This window comes from Octopus sinensis, linkage group LG1, assembly GCF_006345805.1.
Source record: "Octopus sinensis linkage group LG1, ASM634580v1, whole genome shotgun sequence".
NCBI lineage: Eukaryota > Metazoa > Mollusca > Cephalopoda > Octopoda > Octopodidae > Octopus > Octopus sinensis.
Window position 1 is genome coordinate 183,982,683 of NC_042997.1, and position 18,409 is coordinate 184,001,091.

Sequence of the window (18,409 nt, forward strand, 5' to 3'; positions counted from 1 at the left end):
CGATTATGATGATGATAATACCCTATTTCTACCAATTTCTCTATTTACTAACATAGTATATTGTTATATAACATCCATCCATCAGTTCATTCATCCATCTACCTATCCATCCATCTTCTCTGCCCACTGTTCTTGGCAAGGTCATTGGAGTAGAGTCCTCAGGTACCTCCTTCATAGAGTTCTATCAGATGCAACTGTCATTAAATTTTCCAGCAGGATTCCCTAGTGTGACCAACTGCGATTTTGGATATTATCCAATCATCCTGTTCTTGATTTACTCCTAGGTCTCCTGCCAGTTGGCTATGCTTAAAGAATCTATCTTACGATTCTTTCCTGCAACATTCTAATCACATGTCTGTAGTGTTGGAACAATGACCACTCAATGTGGAGAGGTAGCAGCTTTACCAGGAGTGACTCCCTGATCTTGGAGTTATCCTGTTGAGTAACATTACACTAGAAATCCTTCAAATGAGCTCCATTTTGGATGCTTGTATTCACAGTTGTACTCTTTCAGTCAGTACCCAAATTTATGACCCTAGGTGAGGATTGGCATGAAAACTGAATTGATAATAGCAAGTTTGGCTTTTTTTATCAACCGCTCCTATTAATAGATATACAAGTTTATTCTTTTATAATATTCAGCAAACATTCTGTTCCAGTTCATGAAATGTGCCACTGCATTCATTAATTGAAATATAGCAATTTGTTTGTTGGTTTGTTTTTCTCACAGGTAAATATTTGGAAAAGTAGACTAAAACTAAAATATTTTAGAAATATTAAATTTCTAAATATCTCAGAGAGATATAAGCAGTGGTGGAATGATAGAGCAGTTGTATATTGTCAACTTAATGTGACAGTCCCATGAAGGGAATCACACCACCGCTATTTAGCCCTAGGAAGCATCAACGCTTCCTGTCGGCCTTGACACATTTCCTGTGTCCTTATGTTTACAAAGGGGAGACAAGCACCCCCATCCAGCTAAGCCTGCATCCAGAGACATGTTTCTGAGTCTTTGCTCGTCATCAGTCTGGAGTAGCCTGGCTTGCTAGCTGGCTGCAGATACTTGTCTAGAACTTGTAAATATATATAATTTCAGGGAAGTAAATTCACTGATCGCAAAAAAATAGAAATATTAAATTTCTAAATATCTCAGAGAAATATAAGCAGTGATGGAACGACAGAGCAGTTGTATACTGTCAACTTAACGTGACAGTATACAACTGCTCTAAATTATTTTACTTATACATTTAATATTAAACATCACTTTAATCAATACATCTTGTTTAATGTGAAGAACAGATAGAGTGCAAATTAGTAAACATGTATAAGTAATTAAGTTAGCTGCTTGCCAAGTGCACTGGGTACTTTTTTTGTGACACTGGCATGAGTGAAGGCTGTTAAGTAACTTGCAAGACAAGGGAAAAGAAGGCTCTGAGTAGGAGGTGATTTTATACCTGATGTTGAGAGGCTAAAATATGAGAGAGGTGACAAGATATATATTGCTACCTTGTATTAAATAGGAGTGGGTGTGAGTAGCTGGAAAGAAGATACAGATGTTGGTGAAGAGGTGAAAAGGAAATCAGTGAGGATTGTGACTTCAGACAGTATTGAGCTGGGAAGGATGTTCTCATCCCTGGTTAATGATCATTCAACAACTGATGCTGGAATCAGAAGGAGTTAGACACCATAAAATTATTAACCATCTTACAAACAATAACTCTGAGCACCTTTTCAAACTCCATCTGTCTAACACCCATGGACATGTTTACAAAGTCAGAAAACAGCAGAGCTCCCATGACTTTCGGAAACATTTTTTCACGCTAAGAGTTGCTGAAGCATGGAACAAACTGCCGGCATCAGTTGTTAGTTGTCGGAGCACTGTATCCTTCAAAACTTCCATGCTTCCTGAGATTCGCCAACACTATACCTGATTTTCTCCCCTCCATACTCACGCAAGCATGTATCTGACTCATACACTGTTCACTTTCCAGTCATTTGTACATTACTGCATATGCTTTATACGCACTTTTGACAAGTTGTGGTGCACCTGAGCACTGTATACAATAATTTCATTATTATTATTATATATGATGCACATGAAATTCTATTAATCCTTTAGCATTAAAACTGGCCATACCTGGCCCAAATATTCTACCTGTTTTATGTTCACACTGGCCAGATCTGGCCTCTCACATCTATCCTACCATGTCATTCTAAAAATAAGCAATCGCATCATCAAAATCTTGATGTTATGAGATAATCATGATTATTTTAAAAGCATGTGAATAAACATGCATTACATTTGACAGAGTAATCTGAATGCTGAATATTATACCAAGTCAGTGACTCAAACAGAAATTTGTCTTGTTTTAAGGCAGTGAGCTGGCAGAATTGTTAGCACGCTGGGCGAAATGCTTAGCGGTATTTCGTCTGCTGCTACGTTCTGAGTTCAAATGCTGCCGAGGTTGACTTTGCCTTTCATCCTTTAGGGGTCGATTAAATAAGTACCAGTTACGCACTGGGGTCGATATAATCGACTTAATCCGTCTGTCTGTCCTTGTTTGTCTCCTCTGTGTTTAGCCCCTTGTGGGTAGTAAAGAAATAGGTATTTTGTCTGCCGCGATGTTCTGAGTTCAAATGTTGCCGAGGTTGACTTTGCCTTTCATCCTTTCGGGGTCAATAAATTAATTACCAGTTACGCACTGGGGTCGATGTAATCGACTTAATCCCTTTGTCTGTCCTTGTTTGTTCCCTCTATGTTTAGCCCCTTGTGGGCAATAAATAAATAAGAAATTTGTCTTATTTAAAATGCTACATAAATACAGTTCTTAAGCATTTAATACTGTTTTTTTGCCTGTTTTATTCTATAGATCCTTACAAAAGAGAAAGAGCATTTACAATCAAGCAATGATCTTTTGAAGATTCAGTTAACATCTATTAATGAAATCTTAACTTTACAAGAAGCAGAACTATCACAGGTTAGTTATTGTAATTCATCATTGTTACAAGATACACTTTTGTTTATCTCTAATTTTTAATGTGTTTATTAAAAACTAGCACTATGACCCGGCGTTGCATGCATATACAGCTGCGTGCATGCACACATACACGCGAGTACTGTTCAAATCTCCGACCAATCACATACAGCTAGCTGGCATTCAATTGGCGTATGAAGTTTCAGGCATTTTGATTGAGTTTTGGATAGAAAATTCACAAAAAAGTCACTTCTATTGATTTTTTAATGGCTTTGCTGGGTGAATGGGGAAATGTAAAGATGTGCACGACCACCCTTAGATAGTTTTGAATTACCATAGAAAGTGCGAGCCCTCTAACTGAAAAATTGTGGATTTGTATAAAGGACACACACACAGACATTTTGCCGTTTATATATAGAGAAATATATAAATGTTCTATCTAATTCATCATAGATATTTTTTGCTACATTTTTGTGAGTATACACCTATTTATGTGCTTTTGTGTGTTGAATATCTATTTTGTGGCAGAATATAGATTGTCAATTGGCTGGAGGAAGGGGCACCATAATACTGTTCTGACACCTTCCAGTAGGTATTTAGTCTAAGATGTCCAAAGGAGCGAAAATGGCAGCTGTCATGCTTTTGTCTTATTCAGTTTAACAGAAAATTGACACCTAATTTGATTTTAATTGTCAAGGTGATCACTTTTAAATTATAAATACTCTTTTACTCTTTTACTTGTTTCAGTCATTTGACTGTGGCCATACTGGAGCACTGTCTTTAGTCAAGCAAATTGACCCCAGGACTTATTCTTTGTAGGCCTAGTACTTATTCCATCGGTTTCTTTTGCCGAACCGCTAAGTTACGTGGACGTAAACACACCAGCATCGGTTGTCAAGCGATGTTGAGGAGACAAACACAGACACACAAACATATACACACACGTACATATATGTATGTACATATATATGACTGGCTTCTTTCAGTTTCCACCTACCAAATCCACTAACAAGGCTTTGGTTGACTCGAGGCTATAGTAGAAGATACTTGCCCAATGTGCCATGCAGTGGGACTGAACCCGGAACCCTGTGGTTGGTAAACAAGCTACTTTCCACACAGCCACTCCTGCACCTAAATGATACACTAAATGTGATCAAATTGAAAATTTACAAGAAGCCCATCATATATGTGTATATGTATATATATGTGTGTGTATGTTTGTGTGTTTGTGTTTGTCCCCTCCCAACATCGCTTGACAACCGATGCTGGTGTGTTTATGTCCCCGTAACATAGCGGTTCGGCAAAAGAGACCGATGAAATCAGTACTAGGCTTACAAAGTATAAGTCCTGGGGTCGATTTGCTCGACTAGAGGCGGTGCTCCAGCATGGCCGCAGTCAAATGACTGAAACAAGTAAAAGAAAAAGAAGAATTTAGGCTGTATCATTATTGTAACATCATACACAAGGGGACAACAACTAGATTGTTCTTTTATGATACATGCAAGTAAATGAAAACAAACAAATGTCTGTGTACAGTTATGAAATTCTCCTAATGTCCTGCTGTAGAAAGCTTGAATTAAAGCCTTCTTGCCTAAATGTCCTGATGAATTGAATGTGTCCAACTTCTCTCATTGGTCAATATTGTACTATTTCTATTGTGGCTGATTTTCTTCAATAGTGTTCTCTCAGCAAACTTGTTTTGTTCATTTCAGTTATCCTATACATATATACATATGCACATACTCATGTATGTATGTGTGTGTGTGTGTGTGTGTACGTACGTATGTAGATGTAGGTATATACACATGTACACACATAAGTACATCATCATCATTATCATCATCGTTTAGTGTCCATTTTCCATGCTAGCATGGGTTGGACAGTTCGACCGGGGTCTGGTAAGCCAGGAGGCTGCACCAGGCTCCAGTCTGATCTGGCAGTGTTTCTACAGCTGGATGCCGTTCCTAACGACAACCACTCCGTGAGTGTAGTGGGTACTTTTTACGTGCCACTGGCCCAGGTGCCAGGGAAGTCTGTCAATGGCCACGATTTGTTGGTGCTTTTTATGTGCCACCAGCACGGGTATCACAACTACAATTTCCATTTGATTTTTATTTTGATGTTCATGTAGTTGATTCAATAGGTCTCCTCAAGCACAGCAGGTCGCCTTATGATCCAAGGTAAGCACAGCAGGTCGCCTTATGATCCAAGGTAAGCACAGCAGGCCATCCTGTGATTCAAGGTACTTTGGATGGACTGGGGCTGCTATGTGAAGGCTGGGGCTTTGTATGTATATACATGCAAATGTGCATAGATATATATATGTGTGTACATATGTACATGGATAAGCACATACATAAGTACATATATGCATACACACATTCATATGTGTGGATGCATGTATACAAACATGCATGTGTGTGTGTGTTTGTGTGTGTGTGTGAGTGCATGCATCATTATATGTCATTTTCTAGTTTAATATTATGCAAATTTGCATTAATTGTTCATGTAATATTTTGTTTGATTTGTGTTCCAGTATAAAGCTAAATACCATGATAATGAACAAGATGAAATTTTACTAATTAAAAAGTAAGTATTTTAATATAATCAGTATTTTAATATAATAAGTGTATAAACATGTCAATTCTGCTTAGACAGGCCTATGATCGGAGCACATTTTTTTCTTCAGACATTCTATGTTCTTCCTTGTTTTTTAAAGGCAGTATGCTTTGAGGATGATTTAGCTGTTCTTGTTTGAGAGTATTTATTGTATGCTGTACTATATTGTAGCAATAAAATGAAAATAGCAATAATACAATAAAAATACAACTGTCAGTTTGATTTCATCATCATCATCATCATCGTTTAATGTCCGCTTTCCATGCTAGCATGGGTTGGACGATTTGACTGAGGTCTGGCGAACCAGATGGCTGCACCAGACTCCAATCTGATCTGGCACAGTTTCTACAGCTGGATGCCCTTCCTAATGCCTACCACTCTGAGAGTGTAGTGGGTGCTTTTACGTGCCACCAGTACAAAGGCCAGTCAGGCGGTACTGGCAATGGCCACGCTCAAATGGTGCTTTTTATGTGTCACCTGCACAGGAACCAGTCCAGCGGCACTGGCAACGACTTCGCTTGAATATTTTTTCATGTGCCACCAGCACAAGTGCCAGTAAGGCGACACAGGTAATGATCACACACAAATGGTACTTTTTACGTGCCACCGGAACGGAGGCCAGCTTGTTACAGATACAGGATTTCCTCTCTGTCTCTTCTATAGCTACTGCATTAGCTTCAGCTCTTCTTACCTAGCTATTTACATACTCACTCACTTCACATCTTTCTTCCTCCGATCATTCTCACTGTATCTTAGCTCCTTTAGTTAGTTTAGTTTGACCATCTTCCTGAACATTTCAATGACTTCACATGAGCCAACATCCATCATGGTCCCCCATGCATGTTCTTAATTCAACATTTGCCATGCCACTGCCAAATAGGGAAGAACTAAACAAATACTTCTTTGGCTTTTAGATGGAGAGAGAAGTTATTTTCTGTTATGGTCCAGCATAGATCAGCAGTAATTCAACAAGAAAATGATATTGTGAAGTGGAAAGAGAAGGTTGGTGACACTAATTTCTTTGATATTTGTACTTCTTTGATATTTGTATACTGTTTGAGAATGGGTGTGGGTAGAGAAAATTTTAGGGAAAGTGGAAGAATGAGGTGCTGTACAGTACAACCAAGAGAATACCCACCATCAGGCATCTGCCATCTGCCATATTCTGAACACCTTACTTCCCTGGGCATGGACACATTGAAACTCCGACGTCTGGCAGCTGACTTGGCAGACACCCATAAAATTATCAACCATCGTACAAACAATAACTCTGAGCACCTTTTCAAACTCCATCTATCTAACACCCGTGGACATATTTACAAAGTCAGAAAACAGCACAGCTCCCATGACTTTTGGAAACATTTTTTCACGCTAAGAGTTGCTGAAGCATGGAACAAACTGCCGGCATCAGTTGTTAATTGTCGGAGCTCTGCATTCTTCAAAACTTCCATGCTTCCTGAGATTCGCCAACACTACACCTGATTTTCTCCCCTCCATACACACGCAAGCATGTAAGTGACTCATACACTGTTCACTTTCCAGTCATTTGTACATTACTGCATATGCTTTATACACACTTTTTGACAAGTTGTGCACCTGAGCACTATATACAATAATTTCATTATTATTATAGCTCTCTCTCTCTCTCTTCCTTCCCCCCTCTCTCTTTCCTCATGCTTCCACCTGATAACCCCCCCCCCCCCCAATCCCTAACCCTTTATAAAGCAGTGTTCGATTTATCTCGTCCTTCTTCTCGATTCTACATCTTGCTGACAAAACACTGACTCGAAAAATGACCAGCTAAGCGAATTTAACTTACAACCTGTCATTCATATTCATTTTTTAAGCGTTGATTCGTAACCCTAAATCCCGTTTCTCTATTATTTGTTTCGCCATCTTGTATGCATGGCTTCCTGTCTGTCATGCATTTTAAATTCCTCCTTTAATTTCAGTGTCATCCCGTTGTTATTCCATCCCCAGAATTCACTACAATATTCTACCTCTCTCCTATTTATATTATGTTTTAATCGAACCCCGAAGTTTCTAGATGTTCAGTAATTTCTGTCGCAGAAAATTCCCTACGTATTAACTTAAAACCTGTTGTTCCTTGGAGGTGACCCCGCCCTCCCACCCATCTACCAGAACCGGAAGTTTCTGTTTTCTATCTTTCAGGTGACCCCGCCCTCCCACCCCTCTACCAGAACCGGAAGTTTCTGTTTTCTATCTTTCTTGACCCCCCCCGCACCCCTATGTAGGGTTTATTGTGATCATATAGCGCAAAAACTTTGAAATTTATGCAGGTTGTAGTCTAGAGTCTCAGTATGATATCTGGCAAATGCAAGCTTTCTTTTCAGGTACAGAACACTGCGGCCCCTCATCCCAGGGTCTCAGAGGCCCACACCTCCCACACCCTCAGGGTAGGCACCCTCAACGTTGGCACATTGAAAGGTAGGTCTGGCGAGATAGTCGAGATGCTTGAACGGAGACGTGTTGATGTATGTTGTATGCAAGAAATAAGGTGGAGAGGAGGATCTGCTAGGGTCCTCACAGGCAAGGGACACAGGTACAAGATTTTCTGGGCAGGGAACACTGACGGGGTTGGTGGCGTGGGTATAATTATCGCTGAGAAATGGATAGATAGAGTAATTGAGGTAATCAGAGTAAGTGACAGAATACTTAAGATTAGAATAGTGCTTCATAATAGATTAGCAACCATTATATCGGCCTATGCCCCTCAGCCAGGGCTACCCGATGGACAGAAAGACAGTTTCTATGACACCCTACTGCAGACCACCTCATCGACGAACGACAGGGACCTTCTCTTTGTGGCTGGTGATTTCAATGGGCATGTTGGACGACATGCTGGGGGCTTCCATGGCGTACATGGAGGCTACGGTTATGGTTCCCGCAACGAGGAGGGAACCAGGCTGCTGGAGTTCTGCGATGCGAATAGTCTTATGGTCTGCAACACTAACTTCAGGAAACCAACAAGCCACCTGGTCACCTACCGATCGGGCCGGCATACTAGCCAAATCGACTACATCCTTGCCAGAAAAAGGGAAAGATGGCTGCTTAAAAATGCCAAAACCTTCCCAGGCGAAGAATGCACCCCACAACATAGACTGGTAGTTAGTGACTTTAGGATCAGGACTAAGAGGGCGACTAGAAGACGACCAACATGGAGAAGAAGGGTCTGGAAGCTTAAAGCCCCTGCGAATGGACAGAGATTTAGAGATATGTTACTTGAAGCCTTGACGAAGTGGAAGGGGGTATAGCTACACATGGGGTAGAAGACAACTGGACGTTTCTGAGGGACAACCTGCTGAAAGCCGCTGACCAGATCTGTGGCTGGTGCAAAGTCCCCTTAAGACCCAAAATAACGTGGTGGTGGAACAATATTGTTGACAGGGCTATTAGACAAAAGAAACAGGCTTGGAAGGCCTGGAAGAACGGTGGTAGCAGGGAAGGGTATCAGACTGCCAGAAGGGAAGCTAGGAGACAGGTCTATCTAGCCAGAGGGGAAGCAGATAAGAGAAAATTTGCCAATGTCCTGCGCCGTGAGGATGAAAGACTTGAGGTATTTCGTGTTGCAAGACAGTGTGTGAGAGAGAATCGTGATGTGGTAGGAGAGAAATGTGTTCGCATGGAGGATGGTTCACTTGCGCTAAATGAGGATGCAAAGAGAGAAGCTTGGAGACGCCACTATGAAAGGTTACTGAATGAGGAAAATGAATGGGATAAAGAGAGTCTGCCGAATGTTGACCCTACAGAGGGACCAGCTATCCGAGTTGATAGTTCCGTGGTAGCTAAGGCAATTAGAAGCATGAAGACAGGGAAAGCCCCAGGCCCATCAGGAATTACTGCAGAGATGCTCAAAATATCTGGCAGTGTCGGCTATAACCTAGTCACCCGTATAGTCAACCAGGTGATACACGAAGGAGTCATACCCAATGACTGGTGCAGCAGCATACTAGTCAACTGCTACAAAGGTAAAGGTGATGCCCTAGATACAAATAATTACAGAGGTATCAAGCTGTTGGATCAAGTAATGAAGGTTACGGAGAGGGTCATAGCCCAACTAATTAGAGAGAGAGTTAGTTTAGATGAGATGCAGTTTGGGTTCGTGCCAGGAAAAAGTACCACTGATGCTATATTCCTGGTAAGGCAGCTGCAGGAGAAATACCTAGCCAAAGATAAGCCCCTGTACCTAGCTTTCGTTGACATGGAGAAAGCTTTTGATAGGGTCCCCCGATCCCTTATCTGGTGGTCAATGAGGAAACTAGGGATAGATGAATGGCTGGTGAGGACTGTGCAAGCCATGTACAGAGATGCCGTAAGTAAGGTTAGGGTTGGCAACATGTACACAGAAGAATTCAAAGTAGAGGTTGGGGTCCACCAGGGTTCAGTACTCAGCCCCCTCCTATTTATCATAGTACTCCAGGCAATTACGGAGGAATTCAAGACAGGCTGTCCCTGGGAGCTCCTCTACGCTGACGACCTTGCTCTTATTGCTGAGTCACTATCAGAACTGGAGGAGAAGTTCCAGGTGTGGAAGGAGGGTTTAGAATCAAGGGGCCTTAGAGTCAACCTAGCTAAAACCAAAGTACTAATAAGTAGAAAGGTAGACAATCCACAAATATCTTCAGGAAGATGGCCCTGCTCGATCTGTAGAAAAGGTGTAGGTAGAAACTCTATAAGATGTACCCAGTGTAAGCTATGGACACATAAGAGGTGCAGCAATGTCAAAGGTAGGCTAACTGGGAAGATAGTTTTTGTATGTGGCAGATGCTCGGGAGCATTAACCTCCGAAAATCTGCAGAAAACAACTTCCGTCACTTTCCAGGGGGAAAAACTAGAAGTAGTTGATAGCTTCCGTTATCTAGGTGACCAAGTCAGTAGTGGGGGTGGGTGCGCTGAAAGTGTAACTGCTAGAATAAGAATAGCCTGGGCAAAGTTTAGGGAGCTCTTACCTCTGCTGGTGACTAAAGGCCTCTCGCTCAGAGTAAAAGGCAGACTGTATGATGCGTGTGTACGAACAGCCATGCTACATGGCAGCGAAACATGGGCTGTGACTGCTGAGGACATGCGTAAGCTCGTGAGGAATGAAGCCAGTATGCTCCGATGGATGTGTAATGTCAGTGTACATACTCGACAGAGCGTTAGCACCTTGAGAGAAATGTTGTACCTAAGAAGCATCAGTTGTGGTGTGCAAGAGAGACGATTGCGCTGGTATGGTCATGTGGCGAGAATGGATGAAGATAGGTGTGTGAGAAAGTGCCAATCCCTAGCAGTTGAGGGAACCCGTGGAAGAGGTAGACCCAGGAAAACCTGGGACGAGGTGGTGAAGCACGACCTTCGAACTTTAGGCCTCACTGAGGAAATGACCAGAGACCGAGACCTTTGGAAATATTCTGTACGTGAGAAGACCAGGCAGGACAAGTGAGCCCAGCCCACTTATGAATGCCTTTCCTCCCTTGGACACAAAGACCGGTTGAGGCAAGCGAAGTCGATATAGAACCTCATCCGACGACAGACACCCATCCCAACCCCCCATGCTTGCGAAGACATGTTGGGGCAAGCGAAATCGAAATCGAAACCGAATTGAACCAGCCAGGATCCCTGGCCTGGTGGTACGTAAAAAGCACTATCCGACTCGGGGCCGTGGCACGTAAAATACTCCAATGCGACCGTACGACAGGCACCCATGCCAACCCCCTTTGCTTGTGAAGACATGTTGGGGCAAGCGAAATCGAAATCGAATTGAACCAGCCAGGATCCCTGGTCTGGTGGTACGTAAAGCACTATCCGACTCGTGGCCGTGGCACGTAAAATACTCCAATGCGACCGTACGACAGGCACCCTTGCCAACCCCCTTTGCTTGTGAAGACATGTTGGGGCAAGCGAAATCGAAATCGAATTGAACCAGCCAGTATCCCTGGTCTGGTGGTACGTAAAGCACTATCCGACTCGTGGCCGTGGCACGTAAAATACTCCAATGCGACCGTACGACAGGCACCCTTGCCAACCCCCTTTGCTTGTGAAGACATGTTGGGGCAAGCGAAATCGAAATCGAATTGAACAGCCAGGATCCCTGGTTGGTGGTACGTAAAAAGCACTATCCGACTCGTGGCCGATGCCAGCACCGCCTCGACTGGCTTCCGTGCCGGTGGCACATAAAATACACCAATCTGACCGTGGCCGTTGCCAGCCCCGCCTGCACCTGTGCAGGTGGCACGTAAAAAGCACCACTACACTCACGGAGTGGTTGGCGTTAGGAAGGGCATCCAGCTGTAGAAACATTGCCAAATTAGACTGGAGCCTGGTGCAGCCTTCTGGCTTCCCAGAACCCCGGTCGAACCGTCCAACCCATGCTAGCATGGAGAACGGACGTTAAACGACGATGATGATGATGATGATTATAATTTATAAGACAGACTGTTTGGACAAGGTTGTATCTAACATACAAGAGGAAAGAGCAAGCAAATATATAAATATGCAACCAAACGCATACCCTCCATCAGACACCTACCATACTCTGAGCGCCTTGTTTCCCTGGGCATGGATTCACTGAAGCTCCGGCGTCTGGCGATGGACTTGGTAAACACCCACAAAGTTATCAACCACCTCACCAACAACAACACTGAACACCTTTTTGATCTCCATGTGTCCAACACACGTGGACATGCCTACAAAGTCAGAAAACACAGCTCCCATGACTTTCGGAAACATTTTTTCACGCTCAGAGTTGCTGAAGCATGGAACAAACTGCCTGCGTCAGTTGTTGACTGCCATGACACTGCATCCTTTAAGGCCCTCATGCTTTCTGAAATCCGCCGAAACTACACCTGATTGTTCCCCTTCCATACCCATACACATACGTGTATGTCATGACTCATGCACTGTTCTTTTCTTGATGCTTGTACATTACCCTATGTACTAAACATACACTTTAGATGAGTTGTAGTGCACCTGAGCACTGTACACAATGTTTTATTATTATTACCATTATTATAACCTGCATATGATGAGAATGGATGTGAAATTGGTTGATTTCAGGTGATTGATATAAAGTATGCAGAACAAAAGTAGATTGTTTAAAATGTAGAACACTGCTATAAAATTTGATGTTAGGAAATTGGAATGAATTGCAAAGGTGTGATATAAAGATAACTAAAAGATAAGCAATAATGGATTAACCTTGTTTTTACCTTTCTAGATGATTAACCTTGTTTTTACCTTTCTGTTTACAATATGTTTCAATCAATATGTTCTCTAATTGCCTTCAAGTAGACAGCAAACATATCCATAATGCCAAAGTTCCATAGGAGATACATTTTCAAAGAAATATAAACTTATTTCAGAGAGAATAGCTATATTAAACTGGAGTTTTAACTGGGCCTGCATTTTAGCTGCATCTGTTGTTCTTTTTTACAGTAACTTTATCCAGCATATTTTAGAGTTTCTATTTTCATACAATAAACATTCATATGCCCACGGGCATATGGCATAGTGGTTAAGAGTGCGGGCTACTAACCCCAAGATTCCGAGTTCGATTCCAGGCAGTGACCGGAATAATAATAATAATAATGACGCCGACACCAACGCTGCCACCGCCAATGACGACGAAGATGATGACGTTCAGGGACCTTTTGAGTAGGATGGGTTACTCGACCAGAAGAAATTCTAACTGGGCCCCGCCTGCAAGGTCATGCACTGTTTATCTTGATATGAGATCACCATGTCGCGCACATATGATTGTGATGCATGTGCCTGGTGTACCCTTATCAGACGGGTAGTCACGATGGGTATACTGGGTTTCGTATATTTTACTCCAGTGTCACTGCTCTCTCACTCAATAATAATAACATCGAAAAATACCGTAAGAATGAGAACCCATGTTCGAAATTTCCCCAAGACACCTGATGAAGGCTGGAGGGTATATCAGTTGAAATGTTAACAACAAATAAGATGAGGACAAATATCTGTCAAATGTAAATAATGTAAATATTCTTTCGTTTTAAATTGTCGTTTCTCCTCCTATCAGGAGTTTCTGGTGTTCTTCCATTTAGATTGTTAGGTGTCATCCTGTTGCAACGGGATCGAACCTAAGACCACTTTGTTGTGAAATAAACTTCTTAACTACGTAATCATGTCTGGTTACATATGATTTAGATTCTGACTTTTTACAGTAGAGTAGATTCACAGTAGTTGAATGAATTGGATGATTTACCAATTGAAATGAAAGGTAGCTAGGAACACATGCTGAGGTCTAGTCAGTGTTTATTACAATACATGGAATCTTCTATAAGTATTTCTTCGACTCAACCATTTCTTGAATTGGCTTTATTCTAGTTAGTGAATTGTGGAATAGTGTTATTTTTGAATACTGACTCTGTATAATTTTTCACTAAGTTTCGATCGTTTGAGCTTTTATGAAGTTCATGTTGGATGACTGCCCTATTGGTGCTTATTTTAATGAATCTGATCAGAAAGCAGACTACGCCTTTTTTACGAAGGGACATAACTCAATGACTCACTACCACAAGTTATTTTTCTTCGATGCACTAATCTACACTTACATATATTTATACCTACATGACTGGCATTATGCACAAGTTTCGACTAGCAAATTTCATTCACACGATAATTATCAAGTGAGGCCATGGTAGAAGATACATGCAGCGGGATCGAACGTAAAAGCACTTCTCAGCTGCACAACCATGTCTCTCTTTTACTCTTTACTCTTTTACTTATTTCTGTCATTTGACTGTGGCCATGCTGGAGCACCATTTTTAGTCGAGCAAATCGACCCAGGACTTATTCTTTGTAAGCCTAGTACTTATTCTATCGGTCTATTTTGCCAAACCGCTAAGTTACGGGGACGTAAACACACCAGCATCGGTACAAACATATACACACACACACACACATAATATATATATATCATCATCATCATCATCATCATTTAGCGTCCGTTCTCCATGCTAGCATGGGTTGGACGGTTCAACTGGGGTCTGTGAAGCTGGAAGGCTTCATCAGGCCCAGTCAGATCTGGCAGTGTTTCTACGGCTGGATGCCCTTCCTAACGCCAACCACTCCGTGAGTGTAGTGGGTGCTTTTTACACACACACACACACACATATATACGACTGGCTTTTTTCAGTTTCCATCAACCAAATCCACTCACAAGGCTTTTTTGTTGGCCTGATGCTATAGTAGAAGACACTTGCACAAGTGCAGTGGGACTGAACCCGGAACCAAGTGGTTTGTAAGCAAGCTACTTACCACACAGCCACTCCTACGCCTATGTTTAATAATAAATTATAGTTTGCTTTAAAACATTGGGTTGTTGCAAATGGAATAGATTTATTTTATACTAGCAGTATCGCCCGGTGTTGCTCGGGTTTGTTTTGACCCTTTAGAATTGGAATTTTTGAAAAGTAAAAATTTTGCATTATGTAGCTTGTTATTCTCTTTAAGTGAACATTTTTCTGGTTGAAATACACTGAAAAATAGTGACACAGCAGTAAAAAACATCGTAAAAAATAGGGATTTTCATAGAAAAAAAGCACCTTTTTGATGTAAATAATTTTTAGTGTTAACATGGTCTGATTTGAATGTTTTTCTTCTACGGAATGAAGAGCAAGCCTTCTTCTATCATACTCTCAATTTTGGTCAACTTGCGCTGCAGGGTCTCAGAGGAGATAGTGTTAGTTGAAGGCTGCCAAACCTGCCATACACAGACAACTTCAGCTTTATATATAGAGAGATTTGTATTGTACATAATTGGACTTCTACCAAATTTTGTTTCAACAAAGTTAAAAAAGAAAGGTCAGTCTTCTCCAGCTAGTAAGACCAGTGATGTTCAGTTTGAACTTCAGTGTGTGGATGACTGCAGAAAAAAATTGATTGGGAGGGAAGAAATTCTAAAGATCTGTTGATCTGAGGAGGAAGAAATTTTTAAAAATTGTTAAATGTGGAAAGTGGGAGGTGAAACACTGGAGGTTGTCCTAGAAGCTGTAGAAAAGACAAAGAAGGAATGCATTTATAACCCAGTGGTTGTAGTGTGTTAGTAACTGTTTATTAATTTGTTGGACATCATTTTTGATGCAGTCTAGAATTCTTCTGAGCATAGCAGCAACAGCACAATCTCAAATATCTGAGCAGTTCTTCAACATGGGTTTTTCATGAGTTTTATAAAAACTTCTTTGAGCAACATATCTAACTTATTGTTTTATACATATGTATATATTATATAATATTTTACGTATATTATATAATATAAAAAATAAATGTGCCCTTTGTTTTAAAAGCCTAGCCAGGCTCATGGGCCCGGTTTCCCGGTTTCAATGGTGTATGTGTTCCCCAGCTGTATGAAATGTCAGTCCATCACAGCGTTACTCATTTTTGCCAGCTGAGTGGACTGGAGCAACGTGAAATGAAGTGTTTTGCTCAAGAACACAATGTGTCGCCCATTCCAGGAATTGAAACCACAATCTTACGATCATAATGCTGACATCCTAACCACTAAGCTACACGCCTCCACATGTATATTATATATAACATATAATATATACATATATGTATCACGTGATCACGTGACCGACCAGGCTATCAGATGTTGTTACACATCGCTGGTCACAATGCGCTTCGCATTGTTTTAGCCTTCAAATGACGCCACCCCGCTGGCTAAGTGAGCAGGCCAACAGAAGAAAGAGTGAGAGAAAGTTGCAGCGAAAGAGTACACCAGGGATCGCCACCAGCCCCTGCTGGAGCCTCGTGGAGCTATACGTGTTTTCGCTCAATAAACACTCACAACGTCCGGTCTGGGAATCGAAACCGTGATCCTACGACCGCGATTCCACTGCCCTAACCACTGGGCCATTGCGCCTCCACTCATTTGTATATATTATATGTGAATGTCATGAGAATGAAAAAGGTATCTACCAGTTCAAGCTAATGCTTTCTTTTATGAGTAATTTTAACCCTTTAGCATTCAGATTACAATGTCAAATGTAATGTTTATTTTTTTCATGTTGTTTTGAAATAATCTTGCATTATCTTGTAGATTTCAATGATGTGATTGTTTATTTTTAGAATGACATTGTAGAGTAGGTGTGAGAGGCTGGATCTGGTCAGTTTGAACATAAAACAGGTAGAATATTTGGGCCAGATATCACTAGTTTAAATGCTAAATGGTTAACCTAATAAATAAATTGTTTGATTCTTTTTTCAGCTAACTATAGAAAAGTCAGTATAAAATATAAGGAAACAATATTGATTTTTACTTAACAATTTTTTCTTTCAAATTCAGGTATCCAATATACAAAATAAATTGAATATATCAGAAAACCAGATCCAAATATTTAATCATTCTTTGTCAAATAAACAAGCAGAGCTTGACATCACAATCAATGAAAGTAAGGTGAGATTGTGGAAACTTCTATTGTTTATATATTCAGCTTGTTTATAAATTCACCTAATCTTAAACTATTAGTGATATTTTAAAATAATAGAATATCATGATTATCAAATACATAGTATTTTAAATAAATATATCTCAAATAGATGAAAACTGTCTAAGAACATTGAATCTATTTTCTCAATTTCATTTTTTTTTTATTTCTAGAAAATTCAAGATGATCTCGCAAACGCTCAGGAAACACTCAACTCTCAAAATACTTTCTTGCAAGACAATCAGGAAATAATGAAGAACTTAAAGGAGTTTTGTTTAAGGTTATTTCCAAGAAAATATTTTGTATTATCTGTGTGGGTGCAAATGTTCATAATTGGTTATATAACAGTAAAATGAAAGTAGATTAATCATTAGAATGTCACTTAGTATTCCATTGTAATCATCACTATGATTACCCATCACTACCACACCACCAGCACCACCACTACCACCTTTGATAAGAGGTAGTCCTTATTTGTCTGACCTCTAACCTTTGACCTGTCCCACATGGGAGGAGGCCTTACCAGGAGCTTGTGCTTTGCTGGCATAGCTCTCGGGGTCATTGAGACACACAAGCCATCACACTGCAACAAGGACTGGACCTTGTGATGGAGGTCTAGTATGTAACTTGTTCTTATTTTACCAACTTCTGAGGAAGGGAAAAGAAAGTCGATTCTTGAGGATTGGAATCAAGAATATAAGAATAAGAAATTAAATATCAATTTTTAACTTCATATAAAATCACACCTTTTTTATTGGTGGTGGAGAAAGAGAATAGTTGATTAGATCAATTCCAGAAAGATGAAGCTAAAGATGACCATGGCTAGATTTGAACTCAGGGTGTAAAGAGACTAAATACTGCAAAATATTTTTGGCCATTACTCTATCACTCCGTTGATACCTCACAATCCATTAAATACTTGAAGGCATTTTCTCCACCACCCTTGGTCTGTGTCAAATTAAGTTCAGAGAGCTCTTACCTATGTTGGTAACAAAGGGCCTCTCCCTCTGAGTAAAAGGCAGATTGTATGATGCCTGTATGCAAACAGCCATGCTACACACCAGTGAAACATAGCCTGTGACTGCTGAGGATATGCGAAGGCTTGAAAGAGATGAAGATAGTATGCTTTGCTGGATGTACAATGTCAGTGTGCATGCATGACAGAGTGTAAGTGTCCCGAGAGAAAAGTTAGGCATAAGAGGCATCAGGTGTGGTGTGCAAGAGAGTCGACTGTGCTGGTATGGTCATGTAATGCGTATGAACGAGGACAGCTGTCTCATGAAGTGCTGATCTCTAATGGTGGAGAGAACCTGTGGAAGAGGTAGACCCAGGAAGATGTGGGACAAGATGGTGAAGTAT

The 18,409-nt window shown here is 40.9% G+C and overlaps 1 protein-coding gene across 1 annotated transcript in view; it reads left to right on the forward strand.

Moving 5' to 3' along the window:
* LOC115217997 (coiled-coil alpha-helical rod protein 1-like) overlaps nucleotides 1–18,409 on the forward strand; it is an 82,478-nt gene that overhangs the window by 13,642 nt on the left and 50,427 nt on the right. The window contains exons 7-11 of the mRNA XM_036507680.1: nucleotides 2,871–2,978; nucleotides 5,512–5,564; nucleotides 6,509–6,596; nucleotides 16,909–17,019; nucleotides 17,224–17,330. Of these exons, the coding sequence (XP_036363573.1) occupies nucleotides 2,871–2,978; nucleotides 5,512–5,564; nucleotides 6,509–6,596; nucleotides 16,909–17,019; nucleotides 17,224–17,330 (467 nt within the window). The remainder of the gene's footprint in view (nucleotides 1–2,870; nucleotides 2,979–5,511; nucleotides 5,565–6,508; nucleotides 6,597–16,908; nucleotides 17,020–17,223; nucleotides 17,331–18,409) is intronic.